This window comes from Mobula hypostoma, chromosome 25, assembly GCF_963921235.1.
Source record: "Mobula hypostoma chromosome 25, sMobHyp1.1, whole genome shotgun sequence".
Classification (NCBI taxonomy): Eukaryota; Metazoa; Chordata; class Chondrichthyes; order Myliobatiformes; family Myliobatidae; genus Mobula; species Mobula hypostoma.
The window spans coordinates 24,154,352-24,178,150 of record NC_086121.1 but is presented as its reverse complement, the minus strand read 5'-3'; the positions used below and the strand labels follow the sequence as shown (position 1 = coordinate 24,178,150).

The 23,799-nt window shown below is 44.9% G+C and overlaps 1 protein-coding gene across 1 annotated transcript in view; it reads right to left on the bottom strand.

Moving 5' to 3' along the window:
* arhgef19 (Rho guanine nucleotide exchange factor (GEF) 19) overlaps positions 1 to 23,467 on the bottom strand; it is a 141,441-nt gene extending 117,974 nt beyond the window's left edge. The window contains exon 1 of the mRNA XM_063033495.1: positions 23,174 to 23,467. Coding sequence (XP_062889565.1) covers positions 23,174 to 23,228 — 55 coding nt within the window. The 5' untranslated portion in view covers positions 23,229 to 23,467. The remainder of the gene's footprint in view (positions 1 to 23,173) is intronic.
* Positions 23,468 to 23,799: the final 332 nt, after the last annotated feature.

Below are 23,799 nucleotides of genomic sequence, written 5' to 3'. Positions count from 1 at the left end.
AAGCGTGAAATGTCATGGATGTAGGATGGAAGGATGGAACCCGTGGGCAGGGGGTGGGGGTGATAAAACCAAGTTGTGGTATGCAGATATAAGTTTGGTGGGGCAGGAACAAGCAGAAACAATGGGTTTACCTGAACAGACAGGTTTGTGGATCTTGGGTAGGAGGTAGAAACGGGAAGTGCGGGGTGTGGGAACTATGAGGTTGGTGGCAGCGGATGGGAGATCACCAGAGTTAATGAAGTCAGCGATGGTGCGGATGACAATGGCCTGGTACTCCTTAGTGGGGTTCTTTTTGAGGGGTAAGTAAGAGGAGGTGTCTGAGAGTTGTCTGGCCTCAGTAAGGTAGACGTCAGTCTGCCAGACTGCTGCAGTGTCCCCCCCACCCCCCACCCCATCTGCAGGTTTGATGGTGAGGTTAGGACTAGTACAGAGAGAGAGTGGAGAGCAGTACATTGAGAAGGAATGAGGTTAGAATTGGAGAAAGGAGTGGTAAAGTCCAGATGGTTGATGTCTCATCGGCAGTTAGCAATAAAAAGGTCCAGATCAGGCAAAAGACCAGAGCAGAGTGTCCAGGAAGAGGAGGAAGGGTGAAGACGGGATAAGGGGTCATCAGTGCAGGCTAGAAACTCCTTGCCAAAGAAATAGGCATGGAGAAGGAGGCAGCGGAAGAAGAGTTCAGCGTCATTGCGGGCGCGGAACTCACTGATGTGTGGACACAGGGGGTCAAAGGTGAGGCACTTACTGAGGATAGAAAATCAAGAAACATATACCGTACAGTATTAAAAAAATAAGAAAAAAGTATGGTACCTTTCGTCCCAAATCAATACCTTTACACAACTTGGCCCTTTATATATCTGATAAGCAACACAAATTACTAAATTTTGCAACTTGATAACTAAGTTGCATTCCAGCAAATTAAAAAGGCTTCCATAACACAGGCCCTCCATGCAAATAAAAGCCACCAACCTCCTAATTACTGCAGCCAGTTCCTGTACCTCAGGGCTTCTCAAATCACATCACAGCCAATTAAGTGCTTTAGAGGTGTAGTCACTGTAATCTTGTAGGATACAAGAGTTAATTTGCTCAGTGAAATCCAACAAATGACAATTCGATAATAGTCGGTTTTTATTCCAATGATGTTGCTCAAAGGATAATCTCCAAGACACTGCACTGAACTTCCATGCCTGCTTCATAAGAGTATCTGCTACATCCAGTTGAGAGAGCAGAGGTCTCAACATATCAGTGACTGGAAAGTGGGATCTCAGTAATAACCAGATAACCAACCTGGAATTTTAATGTCAACAACAACATGGATTTATATTGTACCTTTAAAATACCAAAATATTCCAAAGGTACTTTATATTCCAAGGTACTTCTCAGGAACATTAAAAGACAAAATTTTCTACCAAGTCACATCAAAAAATTAGTAGGCAGATGACCAAAGGCATTGACAAAGAAGTGAAGGGGAAATTTAAAGATGTTAAAAGAGTTCGAGAGACAGAGAGGTAAAGGAGCAGAATGATAGTTTAGGTTTTTTTTTGCTGCTGTTAAGGTTACCAATGGTTTGCCATGTCCCAGAGGTTAGACCTGGAGTCCAGGTATCTTGGAGTAATGTAGGGCTGAAGGAGGGCACAAAAGTAGCAAAGGGTGAGGCCACAGAGAATCTCAAAACACAGGTGAGGATTTTAATATAGAAGTGTTGCAGAGGTGGAGAAGGGAATGAGAGACTTTAGTGGTCGTGACAATGTGCGATCGACATAACTCACAGTTCTGAAGGAACTTAAAGCCACAGCCTTCCGCTTCAGGATCGGATGTGATACTAAGAATGCCAAGGGTCAGAAAAGGCAAGTACAAATGAAGAATGTATGGAGGAGGTAAATACCAATGAATTGATCCACTTGACCCGAAACAGGAGTGTGTGGGCCATGGCAGTCAAAGCTCAAACTGGGCACGGCACCTGATGATGATGATAGAGGAGGTGAAGGGCAATGATCAATGTAAATTGTCCCCACTGCAGGTGAGTGATGGGAAAACTTCAAGAATGTAGCAGTAAATACATGAAGACTAGAGGAAGAATGCTCGGAGGACGAGCACAGTCTCAATGGGCAAAGTATCCCATTTTGTGTCTAAAAAATAAAATAATGCATATTATATAATAATACATACACTGTTTTTTCCCTTTGTGGGCAATATGTTAGTTCTTTGTGAGAGAGGAGTTGGGGGTTTGGGGTTTGATGCTCTAGCTGCCATTTTCCAGGTGGGTGATCTGTTGGTTTTGTGTGCGAGGGAGGGGTTTGGGGGTTTGTGAGTCGTTGTTTCTTTTTCTTTTCATGCAGAGTGCGGTGGGGGTGTCTTTTCTTCCCTCAGCTTCCGCGGTTTTTCTGTACTTCGTGGCTATCTGGAGAAGATGAATCTCAGAGTTGCATTCTGCATACGTACTTTGATAATAAAATGAACCTTTGGACCTTTCAAAGAAAATATCTAGTTTACGCTAGAGTTGCAGGGGGATGGGAGCCAGAGTGCCAGAGCAGACAGTGGAATGGTTGTGGAGAAGGATGTTGCTAAGCCTACACACAAACCCTGGAATTGAAAGGTTGAGCGTGGTGGGAGTAATGTTCTGAGCTGTGTATATTTCAATGCAAGGAGTATTGTAAGAAAGGCAGATGAGCTTAGGGCACAGATCAACACGTGGAATTATAACATCGTAGACATTAGTGAGACTTGGTTTCAGGAAGGGCAGGACTGGCAGCTCAATGTTCCGGGGTTCCATTGTTTCAGATGTGATAGATCAGGAGGGATTTAAGGGGAGGGGTGGCATTACTAGTCAGGGAAAATGTCACGACCGTGCTCAATCAGGACAGACTGGAGAGCTTGTCTAGTGAGGCTTTACGGGTAGAAATGAGGAATAAGAAAGGTATGACTACATTAATGGGATTATATTATAGACCACCCAACAGTCCGTGGAATTTAGAGGAGCAAATTTGTAGAGAGTTCGCAGACTGTTGCAAGAATCATAAGGTTGTGATAGTAGGTGATTTTAACTTTCTACACAGTGACCTGGGATTCCCATATTGTAACAGGTCTGGATGGGAAAGAGTTTGTCAAATGTGTTCAGGAAAAATTCCTGAATCAGCACATAGAAGTCCCAACTAGGGAGAGTATGATACAAGATCCTCTCTTAGGGAATGAGACAGGGCAGGTGACTGAGATTTGTGTAGGGGAGCATTTTGCATCTGGTGATCATAATGCCATTAGTTTCCAAGTGCAGTAATTATGGAAACTGATATGGTTCTTGGGTTGAGATTCTAAATTGGAGAGAGGCCAGTTTTGACAGAATCAGAAAGGATCTGGCAAGTGTGGGTTGCAACAGGTTGCTTTCTGGCAAAGGTGTACTTGGTAAGCTGGAGGCCTTCAAAGGTGAAACGTTGAGAGTAGAGTGTGTATGTTCCTGTCAGTATAAAAGGCAAGAATAACAGGTTTAGTGAATCTTGGCTCAAGAGATATTGATGCCCTGGTTAAGAAAAAGGAGGTGCAGAGCAGGCAGGAACAAATGAGGTATTTGAGGAATAGAAGAAGTGCAAGAGAACACTTAAGGAGGAAATCAAGAGGGCTAAAAGGAGACATGAGGTTGCTCTAACAGACAAGGTGAAGGAGAATCCTAGGGCTTCTGCAGATATATTCATGGCAAAAGGATAGTAAGGAACAAAATTGGTCCTCTGGAATATCAGAGTGGTAATCTATCCGTGGAACAAAAAGTGAAGGTGGAGGTTTTAAATGGATTTTTTGCATCTGTATTTACTCGGGAGATGGACACAGACTCCACAGATGTGAAGCAAAGCAGCAAAGGGGACATGGACTCTACACAAATGACAGAGGAGGAGGTGTTTTCTGTCCATCTAGATAACATCCACTGCCTTGTCTTCATCATCTTTCCTGATAACTTACTTGAAGATCTCTATAAGATTGGTTAGACAAGACAGACCATGTACAAAGCCATGTTGATTATCCCCAATCAGTCCCGTGCTATCCAAATACTTATATATCCAATCCCTTAGAATACCTTCCAATAACTTTCCCACTGCTGATGTCAGGCTCACCAGCCTATAATTTTGTGGCTTATCTTTAGAGCCTTTCTTAAACTAAGAACACCATTGGCTATCCTCCAGTCCTCAGGCACCTCATCAGTTGCTAAGGACGTTTAAATGTCTCTGCTAGAGCCTCTGCAATTTCTGCACTTCCCTCAAATCACATGGGAGGCAAGTGCAGAAATTGCAGAGGCTCTAGCAGAGACATTTAAAACGTCCTCAGCAACTGGTGAGGTGCCTGAGGATTGGAGGATAGCCAATGGTGTTCTTAGTTTAAGAAAGGCTCTAAAGATAAGCCACAAGATTATAGGCTGGTGAGCCTGACATCAGCAGTGGGCAAGTTATTGGAAGGTACTCTAAGGGATTGGATATATAAGTATTTGGATAGACCGGGACTGATTTGGGATAATCAACATGGTTTTGTACATGGTCGGTCTTGTCTAACCAATCCTATAGAAATCTTCAAGTAAGTTATCTGGAAAGTTGATGAAGATAAGGCAGCGGATGTTATCTAGATGGACTTTAGCTACACCTTTGACAAGGTCCTGCATGGGAGGTTGGTCAAGAAGGTTCAGTCGCTTGTTATTCAAGATGAGGTAGTAAATTGGATTAGACATTGGCTTCATGGAATACATCAGAGAGTAATAGTAGAGGGTTACCTCCCTGACTGGAGGACTGTGACTCAAGGATCAGTCCTGGGTCCATTGTTGTTTTTCATCTATATCAGTGATCTGGATGAAAATGTGGTAAACTGGATCAGCAAATTTGCAGATGACACCAATATTGGGTATATAGTGGACAGCAAGTAAGACTGTCAAAACCAGCTGGTGAAATGGGCTGAAAAATGGCAGATGGAATTTAACGCAGGCAAGTGCGAGGTGTTGCACTTTGGTAGGACAAACCAGGGTAGGTCTTACACAGTGAACGGTAGGGCACTGAGGAGTGTGGTAGAACAAAGGGATCTGGGAATACAGGTCCATAATTCCTTGAAAGTGGCGTCAAAGGTACATAGACTTGTAAAGAAAGCTTTTGGCACATTGGCCCTCATGAATCAATGTATTGGTTACAGGAGCTGGGAAGTATTGTTGGAGTTGTATAAGGTGTTGGTGAGGCCTAATTTGGAGTATTGTGTCTGGTTTTGGTCACCTACCTACAGGAAAGATGTAAATAAGATTGAAAAAGTGCAGAGAAAGTTTACAAGGACGTTGCCAGGACTTGAGGATCTGAGTTATAGGGAAAGATTGAATAGATTAGGACTTTGTTCCCTAGAATTTAGAAGATTGAAGGGAGATTTGATAGAGGTATACAAAATTATGACGGATGTAGGTAGGGTTAATGCAAGCAGGCTTTTTCCACTGAGGTTGTGAGACTAGAACTAGAGGTCATGGGTTAAGGGTGAAAGGTGAAATTTTTAATATGGGGGAGGGATCTTCTTCTCTCAGAGGGTGGTGAGAGTCTGGAACAAGTTGGCAGTGGAAGTGGTAGATTCCGATTCGATTTCAACACTTAAGAAAAATTTGGATAGGTATACGGATGGGGGAGGCTGTGTAGGGCTATGGTCTAGGCGCAGGACGATGGGACTAAGCAGATTAAAGGTTTGGCATGGACTAGATGGGCCAAAGGGCCTGTTTCTGTGCTGGAGTGTTCTATTACTCTATAAAAAATAATATTAAAAAGTTCGCCAAATAATTGAATCCATTTATGTAGATTCTAAAGGAAAATCTCTTTATTAGCAGACAGCCATTCTTATACCAGGGATATCCAAGTCCTGTATTAATTAGCTTGATTGGTTCATGCCTTTGGGTGTTGGGTCTTTCATAAGGAGCGGGATATATGTGAATCTGTAATAGTCTAAAATGCCTCGAGTGGTTTGAGAGATGGAATAGTCTCTTTTAGTGTTCTAATTTAGTATTCATCCATCACCGAGGCAACAGATAAAAAATAAACCTTTACACAGTCCAGGATACATGAAGACTGGGAAAGACACCATTTCAACTGGGACACCACAGAGGTTCTGGCGCAGGCAAACACAAAGCAGGCACGAGAATTTTTAAAGGCGTAGTTCTCTTCTGATTATACTATAAACGAACATATCGAAATAGAAGCCACCTACGAACCCCCTTAGAGCCAAAGAAACGCGAGCCAATAGAATTCAAAGGTCAACTGAAGGGGTAGCCAATCAGGGCCAAGGCAAGTGAATGGGGGCTATATACATGCGAGCGCTCCCAGAGAGAAACACAAACAACTACACACTGAGGATGTCACCTCGACTGGCGGTGAAACGTCTGCAAGCTAATTGTCAAACTCGGCCAACACCGCAACGTCAAACGCCTCAACGTGACCTACCAAGAAACACCAGCATCCAGGATGTGTTTCATCAGAACAAAGCAGCTCATTACAAACTGGCATAAACTTTATTGGCCAGATTACCAAGGTTGAACAGGTCTCCTGATCTTAATGTCAAACTATACCCTGTTCAAACGCTCCATTAGACCTGTAAATGGAGATGAAGAGTATTTCCTTAACTCGGACCTCCTAGTCAGCCTCATCATAGGTTATATGCAGAATACACCCAATAATTTGCTCTATCAAGTATTGTGTTGTTGTTCCTCCCCACACCTTGTTGGGCATCAGGTGAGACAGGAATGGGGAATGGTGAGGGAGAGGAGGGGTAGCCGGGCCATCATTGGAAGTTCGAGAAATAGATGTTCATGCCGTCAGGTTGGAGGCTGCCCGGACAGAATGTAAGGTGTTACTCCTCCACCCTGAGTGCGGCCTCATCACAGCAGTAATAAAGGCCATGGACTGATATGTCAGAAACATCTCCTGCAGCATGAGATCATTTCCAGCACTGGTCCTGGTCTCTGCAAGCCTTAAATAATCTTGATATTGGAAAGCAACCATGTTAACTGCACTTCCAGATATAATGCAGTGAAACTTAATCTTAATAGGTATGCAATCAATGAATCTTGATTCCAGAACTCCACACTTTCAACACATAGCCAAGAACAATAGAGATACAGGAACTGGAATGGGTTATTCAGTTCCTCTAAAGCAGGGTTTCCCAACTTGGGGTCATGGTTAACAGTGGAGGTCCATGACGTACAAAAGGTTGGGAACCCCTGCTCTAAACCTTATTGCAACTTTTAATAGACACAAAAGATTCTGCAGAAGCTGGAAATCCAGATTAACACACACAAAATGGGGGAGGAACTCAGCAGGTCAGGCGGCATCTATGGAAATGAATAAGCAATCAACATTTTGGGCAGAGACTCTTCATAAGGATTGGAAGGGAAAGGGGATGAGGCCAGAATAAGATGGGGTGGGGGGAGGGTGGGGAAAGAATTACAAGGTACTTGTGATGGTGACGGTGACGGTGGTGACTGAAAAGAGGATGCTGTCCAAGTTGCGTGCCATCTTGGACAATGTCTCCCATCCACTACATAATGTACTGGTTGGGCACAGGACTACATTCAGCCAGAGACTCATTCCACCGAGATGCAACACTGACCGTCATAGGAAGTCATTCCTGCCTGTGGCCATCAAACTTTACAACTACTCCCTTGGAGGGTCAGACACCCTGAGCCAACAGGCTGGTCCTGGACTTACTTCCTGGCATAATTTACATATTACTATTTAATTGTTTATGGTTTTTATATTGCTATATTTATACTCTATTCTTGGTTGGTGCAACTGTAACGAAAACCAATTTCCCTCGGGATCAATAAAGTATGACTATGACTTTGACTATAAGGTAGAAGGTTGGCCATGGTTCAGCTGGTAGTGCACACAGCCCTGCCTGTGGGTTCAGCTTTGGAAGTGTTGCCTTGTAAATAAAGGGTTAAGCTTCCTCTCTCAGGTAAGCAGCACAGATCCATTGCCATTTACTGAAAGATGATGGAATTACCCCCAGGGCCATGTCAGTATTTCACAATCAAACTGCTGCTTGCAGTAGTTTGCTGTGCACAAACTGGCTGTCGCATTACCACACTTCCAAAACTCTGAAATATTATGAAAGGTGCCTCTGTAGAGTTGTCTTTTCCTTTCATAACTTTCCTTAGCTGGTTTCATACTCTGTTAAGCTCAAAGTTCATTTATTGTCAAAGCACGTATACTATATACAACCTTCAGATTCATCTCCTTACGGGCAGCCACAGAACTAAGAAGCCCAACAGAACCCACCAAGAAAGGAAGACTGTCAAATACCCAATGTACAGAAAAAAAATAGCACAAGCTATAAAAATAAACAAATAGCATTTAGAACTGAAGTTCATGGAAGTGAGTCCATAGCCACAAAGCCAGTCACAGCTGGTCCAGGAGCTTGCTAGTTGTAGGCCGCAACCTCAGTTCAGCACAGAGGCAAGCTAATCTCATAGAGCAGCAAGCTGAACACCTGTCTGTCCGTCTCCTCCGGCCCCAACTCCCTGAGTTTTTCAATCTCCCCTTCCGCTTAAATCAGCCAAACAGTGGGTCGTTCCTCACCTGGGCCCTGCTGCCCCACCTCTGTTCTGCCGCCTCGAATCACCCCCAAACCTCTTCCATCCAAGCATTGGCTCATCCCCCGCTCTGGAGCTCCGGGCCTCCACCGCCTCCATTTGGCCTGTACACGCCACACTGCAACCATCCTGCGCCTTCGAGACTTCAGTTCACACCGCAAAAAATGCCAGGTCGTACGGGCGGTTCAAAAGCTCAACTCCGACAGGAAAGTTACAGGCTATTATAGTGATCATATCCGAGTAAAAGTGTGATTAATAAAGTAGTTAGTAGTTTTGTTTGCTGCCAGCAAGTCGTCACCGTGCTTCACCAGTGCCATCTTAAATCCCTTCTCCTTACAAAATTCTTCAGCTTTAAAATGCTCAATAAAACTAGAGCCTCAAAAGCTTTTTAGATGAGAAGATTCCTGATTTCTGCCAACATCTATTTTATATCTCCTGAAGTCTGATTTGTATCTTAACGTCCGACCAATTCCCGACACAACAATAACCCACGCTTACAATTTTGATCACCATCAGCTGGATCCTTATCAAACGCCTTCAGGGAGCTCTTATGAATAACAATATTCACGGCCTCATTTGTCACCTTGTGAAAACTTCCAAGTATCAGCTGGAGTGGGTAGCAATGACCTGATCTCTACATATCCATCCTGCTTCCTTCTGATCAGTTTAGTCCAAGTGTTGAGTCAGACCATTTCAAACAACAAACTCCAGTGACTTTCCCATAACATTTAGGCAAACAGGTCTATCATTTCTCATTTTACCTTTCCTATCTTTCTCAAAAGTGTAAGTGTCATTGGCAATATTCCATTTCAATTGGGCAATATTCCACTTAAATTGAACAATTTCCAGTATCAAGAGAATTTGGGAAAATTGTAACTAAATTGTGTACTTTCTTTATATAAAATTATTACACACAACTTATTAGGTCCCAGATATTAGTCTGCCGAAATCCATTATTTTCTCCATTAGCTTTTTTTAAAAAAACCTTTATTAAATCATTAACACGAGGAAATCTGCAGATGCTGGAATTTCAAGCAACACACATAAAAGTTGCTGGTGAACGCAGCAGGCCAGGCAGCGTCTCGAGGAAGAGGTACAGTCGACGTTTCGGGCTGAGACCCTTCAGCTTATTTTTGCTTTCTATGTATCTCTGGTACTTTAGCTATTTAGACATGAAGTAATTATTTTGATAGTCTACCATTTTCTTATTACCAGTATTACCTATTCTATGCTTAAGAGCACTTATTAATCTTAGATGTCTACATTCTCTGAATAAATTGCAAAAGACCTTTATCATTGTTCTCGATAAACCACGTGTTTTTCCGTACTGCTCCCATTTTCAGCTCTTACCATTTTATTCATCCCCTGCCTATTCCACGCACCTCTCCCCAGCTGCTCTTAAGTGTACCTTCAGTCTTATACTCCCAGTTATTTTTTACGTATACCACTTCCCCTCCTCTGTTGTTCCTCTCCACGCCCCGTGGCGCATCAGGTGGCAACCTAGCCGTATCTTTAGCATTTGTCTGCTTTTTACGAGGCCAAAGTTGCTAGCTCGATGCTCAGCCCAGCATGGATGGATTCGAACCTGAGACCACTCGTGTTGAAGTCCCTACACCACCAGTCAGGACCATTTCCCCTTTGTATAGACATTATTGTAACAAATACATTTAAGTACCTCTTCTTCTCAAGTAGTCTATTGGGATCAAGGATGACTTCTTTTCCTTTATGGGTCCTTCGGTGGCTTCGGAGGCCAATGTGGGACTCACAGCTCTTTAACAGGTTGGACAGGAGGTGGCTGTCTACGTAGATGTGTGCTGTTTATAGAGAGCTGCATTGTGTTCCTGATTTGTGGACTCAAGGCTCTTCATACTTTACTAAATACTCTTTTGAGTTGACTTGGCCAGTGAATTTCCAACAGTGAGATGTTATATTTATCATGCAGGCTCTGAGGAGATCCTTGAATCCTTTCCTCTATCCGACTGACACACCTAGAAGGCAGTGTCTATTTCAGAAGTCTGGTGTTGGGCCTGTGAGCATAATGATCTGCCCAATGGAATGGACGAAATGTAATTTGGTTCTCTATGTAGAGGAAGTTAGCTTGGGTGGAGATGCTGGCATTGATTCGCTCATCCTTCCAGTGAGTTTGGAGGATTTCACGAAGATAGCATTGGTGTTAAATAGTTCAGGTCTCAGAAGTATGTAGGAGGGCAGAGACCACCACTACTTACAGAACATGAGTTTTGGGCTTGATCTCTTAATTTTCAAGCACCCTTTCCCCAGGTATCCTAAGGCAGTGCTGGCACAATGGTGAAGTTCACTACTAATATTGAACCTTCTTCTCTTCATTGTATTTACAACACAGAAACAAGCATGTAGTCCAGGAGGTCTATGCTAATGGTTTTTTTTGCTCCAGACAGGCAATCTCATCTCAACCCATCAAGAAAACTTTCCAGTCCTTTCTCTCCTCTCTCACATATTTGACTAGGTTTGTCTTAAATATGCCCACGTTAATTGCCTTCCCTTTTGATAGCACATTGCACATTCTAACCGATGCTAGGCAAAAATGTTTCTTCTGAATTCTTTATTGCACTTATTAGTTATTATTTCATAATTAAGGCTTCTGCTTCTTGCATTCCACTGCAAATGGAAATATCTGTCCTATCTTGCCCTTACAGCATACTTAAGCACTCTTACAGCTCTGTCCCCAGTATCCTCTTCTCAACTTGTTCAATTTTTCCTGATGAGTATAACCTTTCCCTTTTGATCTAAAGTTGGTACATCTTTTCTACTTCTTTTACCAGTACTTCATTTCAATGATTGTAGAAAGTCTGGTTAAACAATTATAAATAAATTTAAGTTTAGTCATAGGGAGATACGTCATGGAAACAGGCCCTTCAGCCCTCAGCCCATGCTGACCATCAACAACCCATTACAGCAATCCCACACTATTCCCATTTCTTTTATTCCGCGTCATCAGGCATCCATTAGCCTTGCATGGATCTGCGCCTGGAAAGTCTTCACTCTCCAGGGCGCAGGCCTGGGCAAGGTTGTATGGAAGACCAGCAGTTGCCCATGCTGCAAGTCTCCCCTCTCCACGACACCAATGTTGTCCAAGGGAAGGGCAAGGGCTGATACAGTTTGGCACCAGTGTCGTCACAGAGCATTGTGTGGTTAAGTGCCTTGCTCAAGGACACAACACGCTGCCTCGGCTGGGGATCGAGCTCACGACCTTCAGATCGCTAGTCGAATGCCTTAACCACTTGGCCACGTGCCCACACATAATCTGCCTACATTCTCATTAACTTCCCCCTTCCCAGGTTCTACCACTTACCTAGGGGGAATTCCTTATGCTGGCCAACTAACCTCACCAAGCCACACGTCACTGGGATGTGGGAAGAAACTGAAGCATCCAGCAGAGACTCCCGCGGTCACACGGAGAAAGTGCAAACTCCCAATGGACAGGGCCCAAGCTCAGGACTGAACCTGGGTCTCCAGCGCTGTTAGGCAGCAGCTGTATTAACTGTGCCATCGTGCCACCTATGCTTCCATTCACAAATCTGGCCAGTTAACAATGGACACTTTCTGAGGCATCCCTTAAAATTCAGCCTCTTCTGAAATCTTGATCATAACTCATATTTCTCCCCAGTGTATCTTGTCATGGCCTACTGGGTTGTTAACTGATTTTTGCTCACTTCTGATCATTACAGCTAGCATGGTTTGTCCACATGTTGGTTTAAGAATATATTACTCCAGTAAAGTCTCAAATCCACCTAGGAATTCAGTGCCTGTAGGATCATTCGTAAGGCCAGTGATGATGTGGGGATGGAACTGGACTCTCTCACGATGGTGTCTGAAAAGAGGATGCTGTCCAAGTTGCATGCCATCTTGGACAATGTCTCCCATCCACTACGTAATGTACTGGTTGGGCACAGGAGTACATTCAGCCAGAGACTCATTCCACCGAGATGCAACACAGAGCGTCATAGGAAGTCATTCCTGCCTGTGGCCATCAAACTTTACAACTCCTCCCTTGGAGGGTCAGACACCCTGAGCCAACAGGCTGGTCCTGGACTTATTTCATAATTTACTGGCATAATTTACATATTGCTATTTAACTATTTATGGTTCTATTACTATTTATTATTTACGGTGCAACTGTAACGAAAACCAGTTTCCCCCAGGATCAATAAAATATGACTATGACTATGACTACTATGACTATAAAGCTATCCAGCTTCACTCAGCCTGTATATACTGTATACATTTCTTTTAATCGCAGTTTCCAGTTTTTACTGAACTGTTTCTGCGACAACTAATGTTGGTAGTTATCCCTCACATTAAATTCTAATTCATGTCAGCAAGTCTGTAGATGTCCTACGTATGTTTTTTTTTTAAATTTCTCCTTTCTACCCAGTGTGTACTATGCCATTCTACATTTCACATTTGCTTATGACATCACGTCTATGCTGGACCTCAAAGCAAATGTCCCCAAACCCATTCCCGTCCCCAGCCCAATTTCTCTACATGGCCACCAACGCCACCTGCTTCTCCTGTCATCCACCTCCCACAGGGATGACTGAGAGGTACCACTTAATCTACCAGCCAGCACGTCCCTGGGATGTCAGAAAGCCACCAGTCGCGGATAACACAGAGACAACAATGGGGGCCAGTGTCGAACCGGGTTGCTGGAGTTTTGGGACAGTTACACTCACTGCTGCACTGCCTGTGCCACTATGTCTCTTTCTGCTGCGTCTCTTCTTCTAAATGCTCTGTCCTTTGGAAATACATTTTACCAGAGATATCCACCTGCCTATTTGTTGTCATTGCCAGGGGTGGTAGTGGGGATAAGCTCCCACTGCCTATAAAGTGCTCCAAATGGCTCCTAACAGCCTCTGACAACCAAGTCCAACTCTTGGCCTTCACGTGTGGCTTAGCTACTAGGCCGGGCGGAACTGTTTCTGCTGACAAGAGGAGGGGCAGAGGCGGACCACTGGCGCCCCAAAACCAGTCACTTCGGGCAGGTGGGACGGCAGCCCACCTAGGAGATGGAAAACTCTGATTTTAAATCTCCACTGCCTTGCTGCCATACCCAGCCACGGGAAAGGATTCGGGAGTAAACCCCAAGGAAGAAATCTGGAGCCAGGGTCCCTAAGGCTGTTTGATGTTGTTTACAACTTCACTCTGGCAACCTCTGCGACGACACTGGTGCCAAGGTGTATCGGCGCTTGCCCTTCCCTTGGATTACATCAGTGACGTGGAGAGGGGGAACCTGCTGCATGAGCAGTAGCTGGTTCTCCAAATCTTCCCGCTCAGGCCTGCACCCTGGAGAGGACACAGTCCACCAGAGGCGCAAACCCATGATCCCCTGGGATTGACGGCTGCCCGCCACTACTACTATATGTGGACACAGGTCAATAATAACCCGCGCTCACACCACATGATCCACGTTTCAAGCTTGCTTCTTTTCATGCTGATGCAATGTCCTTTGCATGCACTGTTCTGATTTGATAACAGACGTGCCCCTTTCCCCTTCACCTTAATGCAATTTTATTTACATACTCCCTGCCCTTCACTTGAATGAAACCTAAGGAGGGAGAGGAATACACCAAGGAAATAGTTCACCATGGAGTGAAACAGGTTAACCAATTAGTAAGATTTTCAAGGGGAATCAATGGAAGATGCAACATATATACTATAAAAAGCCAAGATAACATTGTAAGGCATAAACAATGAGGCACATGAGGCTTTCGGATATCTCCTGATTTAGCAAATAGCTGTCAAGTGACTGTTCTGATCATCCAGAAGGCAGGTAGTGTCGGGTCACCACTTTATTAAAGTAACACACACAAAGAATGCTGGTGAACGCAGCAGGCCAGGCAGCATCTATAGGAAGAGGTACAGTCGACGTTTCGGGCCGAGACCCTTCGTCAGGACTAACGGAAAGAAGAGCTAGTGAGAGATTTGAAAGTGGGAGGGGGAGGGGGAGATCCAAAATGATAGGAGAAGACAGGAGGGGGAGGGATGGAGCCAAGAGCTAGACGGGTGATAGGCAAAAGGGATATGAGAGGATCATGGGACAGGAGGCCCAGGGAGAAAGACAAGGGGGGAGGGGGGAAAACCCAGAGGATGGGCAAGGAGGGACAGAGGGAGAAAAAAACAGAGAGAAAAAAGAGGGGGAAAGAAAAATGAGAAATAAATAAATAAATAACGGATGGGGTACGAGGGGGAAGTGGGGCATTAGCGGAAGTTAGAGAAGTCAATGTTCATGCCATCAGGTTGGAGGCTACCCAGACGGAATATAGGGTGTTGTTCCTCCAACCTGAGTGTGGCTTCATCTTCACAGTAGAGGAGGCTGTGGATAGACATGTCAGAATGGGAATGGGACGTGGAATTAAAATGTGTGGCCACTGGGAGATCCTGCTTTCTCTGGCGGACAGAGCGTAGGTGTTCAGCGAAATGGTCTCCCAGCCTGAGTCGGGTCTCACCGATATATAGAAGGCCGCATCGGGAGTACCGGACACAGTATATCACCCCAGCCGACTCACAGGTGAGGTGTCGCCTCACCTGGAAGGACTGTCTGGGGCCCTGAATGGTAGTGAGGGAGGAAGTGTAAGGGCATGTGTAGCACTTGTCCCGCTTACAAGGATAAGTGCTGGGAGGGAGATCGGTAGGAAGGGATGGGGGGGACGAATGGACAAGGGAGTCGCATAGGGAGCGAGCCCTGTGGAAAGCAAAAAGGGGGGGGAGGGAAAGATGTGCTTGGTGGTGGGATCCCCTTGGAGGTGGCGGAAGTTACGGAGAATTATACGTTGGACCCAGAGGCTGGTGGGGTGGTAGGTGAGGACAAGGGGAACCCTATTTCTAGTGGGGTGGCGGGAGGATGGGGTGAGAGCAGATGTGCGTGAAATTGGAGAGATGCGTTTGAGAGCAGAGTTGATGGTGGAGGAAGGGAAGCCCCTTTCTTTAAAAAAGGAGGACATCTCCTCCATCCTGGGATGAAAAGCCTTATCCTGAGAGCAGATGCAGCGGAGACGGAGGAATTGCAAGAAGGGGATGGCGTTTTTGCAAGAGACAGGGTGGGAAGAGGAATAGTCTAGGTAGCTGTGAGAGTCCGTAGGCTTATAGTAGACATCAGTAGATAAGCTGTCTCCAGAGATAGAGACAGAAAGATCTGGAAAGGGGAGGGAGGTGTCGGAAATGGATCAGGTAAACTTGAGGGTAGGGTGAAAGTTGGAGGCAAAGTTAATGAAGTCAACAAGCTCAGCATGCGTGCAGGAAGCAGCGCCAATGCAGTTGTTGATGTAGCGAAGGAAAAGTGGGGGACAGATACCAGTATAGGCTTGGAACATGGATTGTTTCATCAAACAACAGGAATTCTGCAGATGCTGGAAATTCAAGCAACACACATCAAAGTTGCTGGTGAACGCAGCAGGCCAGGCAGCATCTATAGGAAGAGGTGCAGTCGACGTTTCAGGCCGAGACCCTTCGTCAGGACTTGTTTCATCAACTCTGCTCTCAAACGCATCTCTCCCATTTCACGCACATCTGCTCTCACCTGCTGAGGTAGCCACCTGCTTCAAACAGGCTTCAATTATACCAGTGCCTAGGAAGAATGTGATAGCCTGCCTCAGTCACTATAGTCCAGCAGCATTTACAGTACATCCACTGTGATAAAGTGGTTTGAGAGAAGGGTAATTAAACATATCAACTCCTGCCTGAGGAGCAAATTGGATCCATTCCAATTTGCCTACCAGAGCAACAGGTCAACAGCAGATGCCATTTTCATTGGCTCTTCACTCAACCCTGGAACATCTGGACAGTGAAGATGTACACATCAGGATGATCTTTATTGATTACAGCTCAGCATTCAATACCATCATCCTCTCAAAACTAATCAGTAAACTCCAAGACATAGGCTTCAGTACCTTCTCGTCCAAACGATCCTCAATTTCCTCACTTGCAGAACCCAGTCAGTGCTCTTCCCTCTAAGCTACGACTGCACAGTAACTGAAATGCCCCCACGCACATAGCCTGTGTTGCCGCATGGCTGGGATTTTCTTTTATATAATGATAATGTAATTTTGTAAGTATATTAATACAGTTTTGAAATCTGTGCTAATACAATAGTGAAATACCCTGTAATTAATTGTGTTAATGAATATAATCCATTACTTTTCTAAATAATAAATGTACCACATGCTTTACTTTGAAACAGTTTAGAGCTCCAATGTATTTATGTTGTCAGTGTTTCAAGGTACAACACTGCTACAAACTGTAACAATAAACACAGAATGGAAGTCTGTAGCTCACCATGAACAAACCGCTGGACGTCTGAACGCTGACGCCGTCTAGTCAAAACATTTTACTTTTGCCGTTGTGCCTGTCAGTGTTTTTGACTATCTGACATTGTTTACTTGTGTTGTGAGTTGTGGTTTGTGTTTGTTTGATGTGCATATTACAAATAAAAATCATTTAAAGTGCCGTGCAGTTTTCAGACCGTGTAAAAATTTCCAGCTCAGAGCAATCATTGTTTGGTCTGTACAGGTGTAAAAAAATTAGAGGGAATGTTGCCAGTCAGTTCAGATTGGCAACAATTTGCATATAGGAGGGAGATTGAAAATATGGCTGAATGGTGCCATAACACCAACCTCTCACTCAATGTCAGCAAGACCAAGGAGATGATTATTGACTTCAAGAGGAGAAAACCAGAGGTCCACGAGCCAGTCCTCTTTGGGGGATCAGAGGCGGAGAGAGTCAGCAACTTTAAATTCCTCAGCATTACCATTTTCAGAGGATCTGTACTAGGTCCAACACATATCTGCCATTACAAAGAAGGTATGAATGTGCCTCTACTTTATTACAAGATCATGAAGATTCAGCATGTCATGTAAAATTCTGAAAAACTCCTATAGGTGTGCATTGGAGAGTGTATTGACTAGTTGCATCATGGCCTGGTATGGAAACACTAATGCTCTTGAACAGAAAAGCCTGCAAAGAATAGTGGATACAGTCCAGTCTAACATGGATAAAGCCCTCTCCACCATTGAGCACAACCACATGCAGTGCTGTGACAGGAAAGCAGCAACCATCATCAAGGACCCCCACCATCCAGGCCATGCTCTCTTCTGGTTGCTGCTGGAAGGATGTACAGGAGCCTCAGGACCCACACCACCAAGTTCAGGAATAATTATTATCCCTCAACCACCAGGCTCTTGAACCAGTGGGGATAACTTCATTCACCCCAACACTCAAGTCCATAACCTATGGACTCTTTCAAGGACTCTTCATCTCATGTTCTTGATAATTATTGCTTATTTGTTTATTATGATTATTTTGCTTAACTTCTTTTGTTTTTGTGAATGCCCACAAGAAAATGAATCTCAGGGATGTATATGGTGACATATATGTACTTTTACAATATATGATGATATTGTTGCTCAGTCGTTAAGTCAAGTCTGACTCTTTGTGACCTCATGAATTCCTGCACACCAGCCTTCTTGTTGGAAACTGCCTCTCTAAGATCTCTCAAGGTCATACGCATTGTCTGAGTAATATTATCTACCCATTGTAGCCTCTGTCTTTTACCTTCTGTTTTACCAAACCTAAGATTTTTCTCCAAGGAATTCTGTTTTCTCATGATGTGGCCAAAATATTTGAGCTTTTGACTCATAATCAAGCCTCGAAGTGAGCAGTCTGGCTGTATTTCTTCAAGTATTGACTTGTTGTATCATTATTTTGTTCATTTATTGAGATACAACGCGGAATAGGTCCTTTCAGCCCTTTGAGCTGTGCTGCCCAGCAACCCCCAGATTTAACCCTAGCCTAATCACAGGACAGTTTACAATGACCAATTAACCTACCAACCGGTTCATCTTTGGACTGTGAGAGGAAACTGGAGCACCCGGAGGAAACCCACACAGTCATGAGAGAATGTACAAACTCCTACAAGCAGCGCCAGGAACTGAACCCAAATCACTGGTATTTGAATATGACCTCACGACCTATAATTAAACTAACTTAACATATACTAAATCTATTCATTAATGAATAACACGAGACAGTTTTTTATTATTATTACTCCCAGCTTGAAAACTGTTCTGAATATGTTTGGGAGAATTTGTCAGATTTCCACAACTTTTAGCTTGGGGTGGCCCTGCATGACTCCGATCATATCACCCGCTGAACATTTGCGGATACATGGTGGGGAGCAAGCAGCGGAATGAATAAAGACGAAAACCAGTTGCACGTACTGACAGAAGTGCCACAGCAACACTCAAGGCCAGACAGTAAATAAAATTGAATGATATTCCCGAAAAGGCAGAGGTTGATAGATTCGTGATTAGTCAGGGCATGAGGGGATACGGGGACTGGGGCTGGGAGGAAATATGGATCAGTCATGATGAATTGGTGGAACAGACTTTATTCCTGTTCCATAGCCTAATTCAGCTGTTATATCTTAAGGTCTTATGGAAGACAGTCCGAATAACATGAAGATCCATCACAAGCAAAATTCTCACTCTTGGATTTGATTTGCATCTAAAACTATTTAGTAATATTTTCATTATATATGAACATCAGAGGTAGAAATGGCCATTCAGCCCTTTGGGCTGGTTCCATCATTCAAAAAGATAATAAATCATATTTTATTGCAGCATCACCTCCCTGCACTAGCCCTATATTCCTTCATTCCCTTATGATCTAAAATCTACCTACTGGCTGAGTTGTAAGAAAAAATAAGCTGGTTAAATTTCTCCAAGGAAAAAATGAAAGAAAGACGGACTTGGAAATGCTGGGAGCACTCAGAATCTATGGGAAGTGAGAGTTAACTGAAATATTACCCCTTTTTCTTTTTCCACAGATACTGCCTGATCTGCAGAGTTTTTGCAACATTTTCTGTTTTTTTTAATTTCAGATTTCCAGAATCTGCAGTTTTCTGATTTTCATTAATCGAGAAAGATGTTGTCTTTTACAGCACCCGTCACAACCCATTGTCACTGCTGCAGTATTATAAAGGACAGATGTGAGACAGATATTGTAAAGGACAGATGTGAAAGACAGATGTGAGACAGATATTGTAAAGGACAGATGTGAGGAGAAACAAGAGAAAGATCAAATAGTTTCACCTGATCTTACAAACAACTGTCCACTCATTACCGGATGTTAGGAATATCCACCGGCCTATTCTAAATATCCTGTTTTCAGAACCCAGCAGATCCAATGAGGCAATACACTCAGTGACCACCTTATTAGGTATCTCCTGTACCTAATAAAGTGGCCACTGAAAGGCTTGTTTATAGGCTTCCGTTGCTGTGGCCCATCCACTTTACGGTTCAATGTCCTGTGCATTCAGAGACGCTCTTCTGAACACCACTGTTGTAACTTGTGGTTATTTGAGTTACTGTCGCCTTCCTGTCAGCTTGAACCAGTCTGGCCATTCTCCTCTGACCTCTCTCATTAACAAGGTGTTTTCACCCACAGAACTGCCGCTCACTGGATGTCTTTCTTTGTTTCTTGCACCATTCTCTGTAAACATTAGAGATTGTTGTGCATGAAAATCCCAGGGGATCAGCAGCTTCTGAGATACTCAGCCATCCCATCTGGCACCAGCAATCATTACACGGTCCTGAGAAAGCTAAAGAAATTTGCCCTTTCCCCTAAAACCCTCACTTATTTTTATAGATGCACCGTAGAAAGCATTCTTCTAGGGTGCATCACAGCCTGGTATGGAAGTTGTCCTGTCCAAGACCGGAAGAAGCTGCAGAAGATCGTGAACACGGCGCAGCACATCACACAAACCAATCTTCCGTCCTTGGACTCGCCTTACACTGCATGCTGTCGGAGCAGTGCTGCCAGGATAATCAAGGACACGACCCACCCAGCCAACACACTTTTCATCCCTCTTCCCTCCGGGAGAAGGCTCAGGAGCTTGAAGACTCGTACGGCCAGATTTGGGAACAGCTTCCTTCCAAATGTGATAAGACTGCTGAGCGGATCCTTGACCTGGATCTGGGCTGTACCCTCCAAATATCCGGACCTGCATCTCAATTTTTTTGCACTACCTTACTTTCCCTTCTCTATTTATGATTTGTAATTTAAATTTTTACTATTTACTATTGATTTGTACTCCAGGGAGCACGAAGCGCAGAATCAAATATCGCTGTGATGATTGTACGCTCTAGTATCAATTGTTTGGCGTCAATAAAGTATAAAGTCAAAGTCACTTAGATCACATTTCTTCCCCATTCTGATACTTGGTCTGAACAACAACCCAACCTCTTGACCATGTCTGCGTGGTTTTATACATTGAGTTGCTGCCACATGATTGGCTGATTAGATATTTGCATTAACCAGCAGGGGTACAGGTGTACCTGGCCACTCACTGAGTGTAGTTTGAATAGAATTAGATCTATATGTGCAAAAATGGAATTTTAAAACATTTGTTTTGTGACTTTGGTTTTGTTACTGAATTTCTGTGCCCTTTGACTCCAGCAGCTACGTTTATGTTTCTTTTCACTAGGCAGGCAAAGTTGAAAGGTCACCCTGTGTCTGGTAATCTGATTCGATTTGAAGCCGTCCAACCCCGACACTGACAGGACCACAATAGAGTCAATGCAATTCCTATTGTTTCGCCGAAACAAGGCAAGCAATTTAATCAATATTCTTGATTAAATGCAGTGAGGAATGAGTCAGTCTGAGTCAGTTTCTTCTTTGGGAGGAGCTGGACCAGCAAAGATTAGTGAAAACTCAATCACGGTGAAGCAAAGCTTCATAAAGCCATTGTTTTGGGGGGCAAATTCAGCTGTTTATACTCGGGGGAGCAAGGTCCCGGTACCCTTGGTCAGGATGGTAAGATTTCAGTTCAAGCCCAGGCCAGGACTGGGCTAGTTAACTACACACAGCCCACAAGAACTTCGCCTGGCAACTGAAAGCCAGGCAGGCAGAGGCCCTGTTGCTTTGCCAGTGGTGGACCCCCACACTAGAAGAGAGAGTTATTACTGAAGGGTGGGTGTCCGCAGCCAGGGAATGCTCCGGAGGGGCGGTAGCTGACTTTAACGGCCATGATGCGTTTACAACCCGGTTCACCTTTCGGGGCAGGAGGTGCGTGTTAATGAGCTTTGGGCCGACCGACGCTGCGCAGCAGAAGTCGTTACCGATAATGAAGTAAGTTCTGATGGTAGAAAGAAGGAAAGAGTCTGTTGGGCTGAGTTCCAAAGTCTACTCCCCCGGACGCAATATGTCCTGGTACAGTACTGAGATTTCACCCAACAGGGTTGCCCCCTCCCACACACCATTGAAGTATCATCGGCCCCTCCAGATTCCAGCTGGCAAACAGAAAGCCCCACCTGAAGCGAGGAGCTGGTTCGGGTCGGTGGGTTTGAGCGGGAATGGTGCAGATCATTTTTCAGCACTTACAACCCCCCCCCCCTCCGCCCAGTACAAGCCAGGGGGGTATTAAATTCCTCCGGCTCCATCCGTGTTTACTTTGAGGTGAAGGGATGCCAGTAAGATCACAACATGGCGGCAGCGCCGACCTTAAACTGGGGAGTCCCACGGTAGTATAACCCAAAGGAAGCACCGATTCTTCCCCGCCAGCCATGTAACCCTTGCCCCTTGTACAGGAGTGGAAGTACCTCACAGATCCCGACCGTCCTACAAGAGCACTGACTATACTGAGGAGAGGCGTCCTGTCAAACCCCCCATCATAGAAGCATAATCTCTCTCCAGACAGGGTAGAAGTTACCTTCTAATTATAGAGTGGAGAGGCTAGCTACCTGTCTAGTACAGGGTTCTATTTTTTACAGTGGTGGCCAGGTTAACTGTCAGGCCCTGGCTGTGTAACACTAGATCTGCTGGAGCAGTTTATCGGAAAGACCCTGGCCATTCAACACAGGCTCTGTTTATTCAGCGAAGAACTTGTCACGCTCTCAGTACAATAGAGAGGTTACCTGCGAGGCCCGGGATATGTAAGGCAAACTATGTTTACACAGCGGAGAAATGCCTGTCGGACCCCTGCCCTGTAACACAAGCTCGGCGGCGAGGCTACCTGTCAAACCCCCGGCGCGGAACAAAAGCGACGGTGTTTCTGAACGAGAGAAGCTACCTTTCGGGACTGTCATATACCCAATAATCTCCCCCGATCTTAACCTTTGCCTCCAAACTTGGCTGCCTTATTTAATGCGAATAAAGAAATACTTTAAAGCTCAAAGAGAGTTTCACTCGGCTGGGTTGAACCCGAACGCAGAAAGAAGGCAGAAACGAGCCGGCTGGAGTTCACGTCGACTCCCTGGGCCAGGTGTTCAGGGATTTTACTCTCTCAATTCTTTTTTTATATATAAACTGCGGTTGAAGTAAGTACTTTGCATAAATCGCAGCACCAACTCACGCCGACTGCTCCAGCTTTCCCAGGGAGTGGGCTGGCTTAATCACACGCTCGTCCACTTGAATCGTAGTCAAGCGGCGATCAGCTCGAGCCCGTCCGGCTCACGGGGTCGACGGCTCCCGGACTGGCAACGTTTTACCGGACAGAGAAAATGCCGCCTACTTGCCCGCAACGGGCTGAGCTGAGACGAGCGGAGTTCGCCGACTGCTTACCTCTAATTCGCTGCCGTTTCCTGCCTTGTCTAATCCTCCTGTGCTCCAAGTCCATGTCGCAGGCTGTGCCCGGGGTTGTCTACGTTAATAACTCCAGAGCTATCGCTGAAGGTCCCCATATACGCCGCCGCCGGAGCAGAAAACCAGAAGGACTGAAGCCCAAAACAAACGGCTTGCCCACCTCTCCGCAGACACCCTGACATTCCTTACCGACAGACTTGCATGATCTGTGCTCTCACCACCTGCTGCCCGACTGTGAAGGAAGCTTCCTCCAGCCTCGGGCGCTGTTGAAGGAGCCCGTTCTCACTCTCCGGGCTGCGCGCAAGGCGAGAGCGCTGTGCTGACATGCCTCGAACCCTCCTCCCACTGAAGAGTTTCAAACAAGTTCTACTGGTGTGGAGCAGTGCAGCAACAAGAGAGGTTACGTTGATGTATAGTCTGCAGGTAACATTCAGAGCTAATTAGGAGCCAGTCCCCACGGGGAATATGCAAATAACGCAAACCAACTTGTCCAAATAAATAATAAACTATCGATAAGTGTGGAACAACAACATATATCGCCGCAATTGGCGAATCAAATCATTGAAGACGCTCGGACTAAACAAGAGTTCACTCCCATCGTTCGT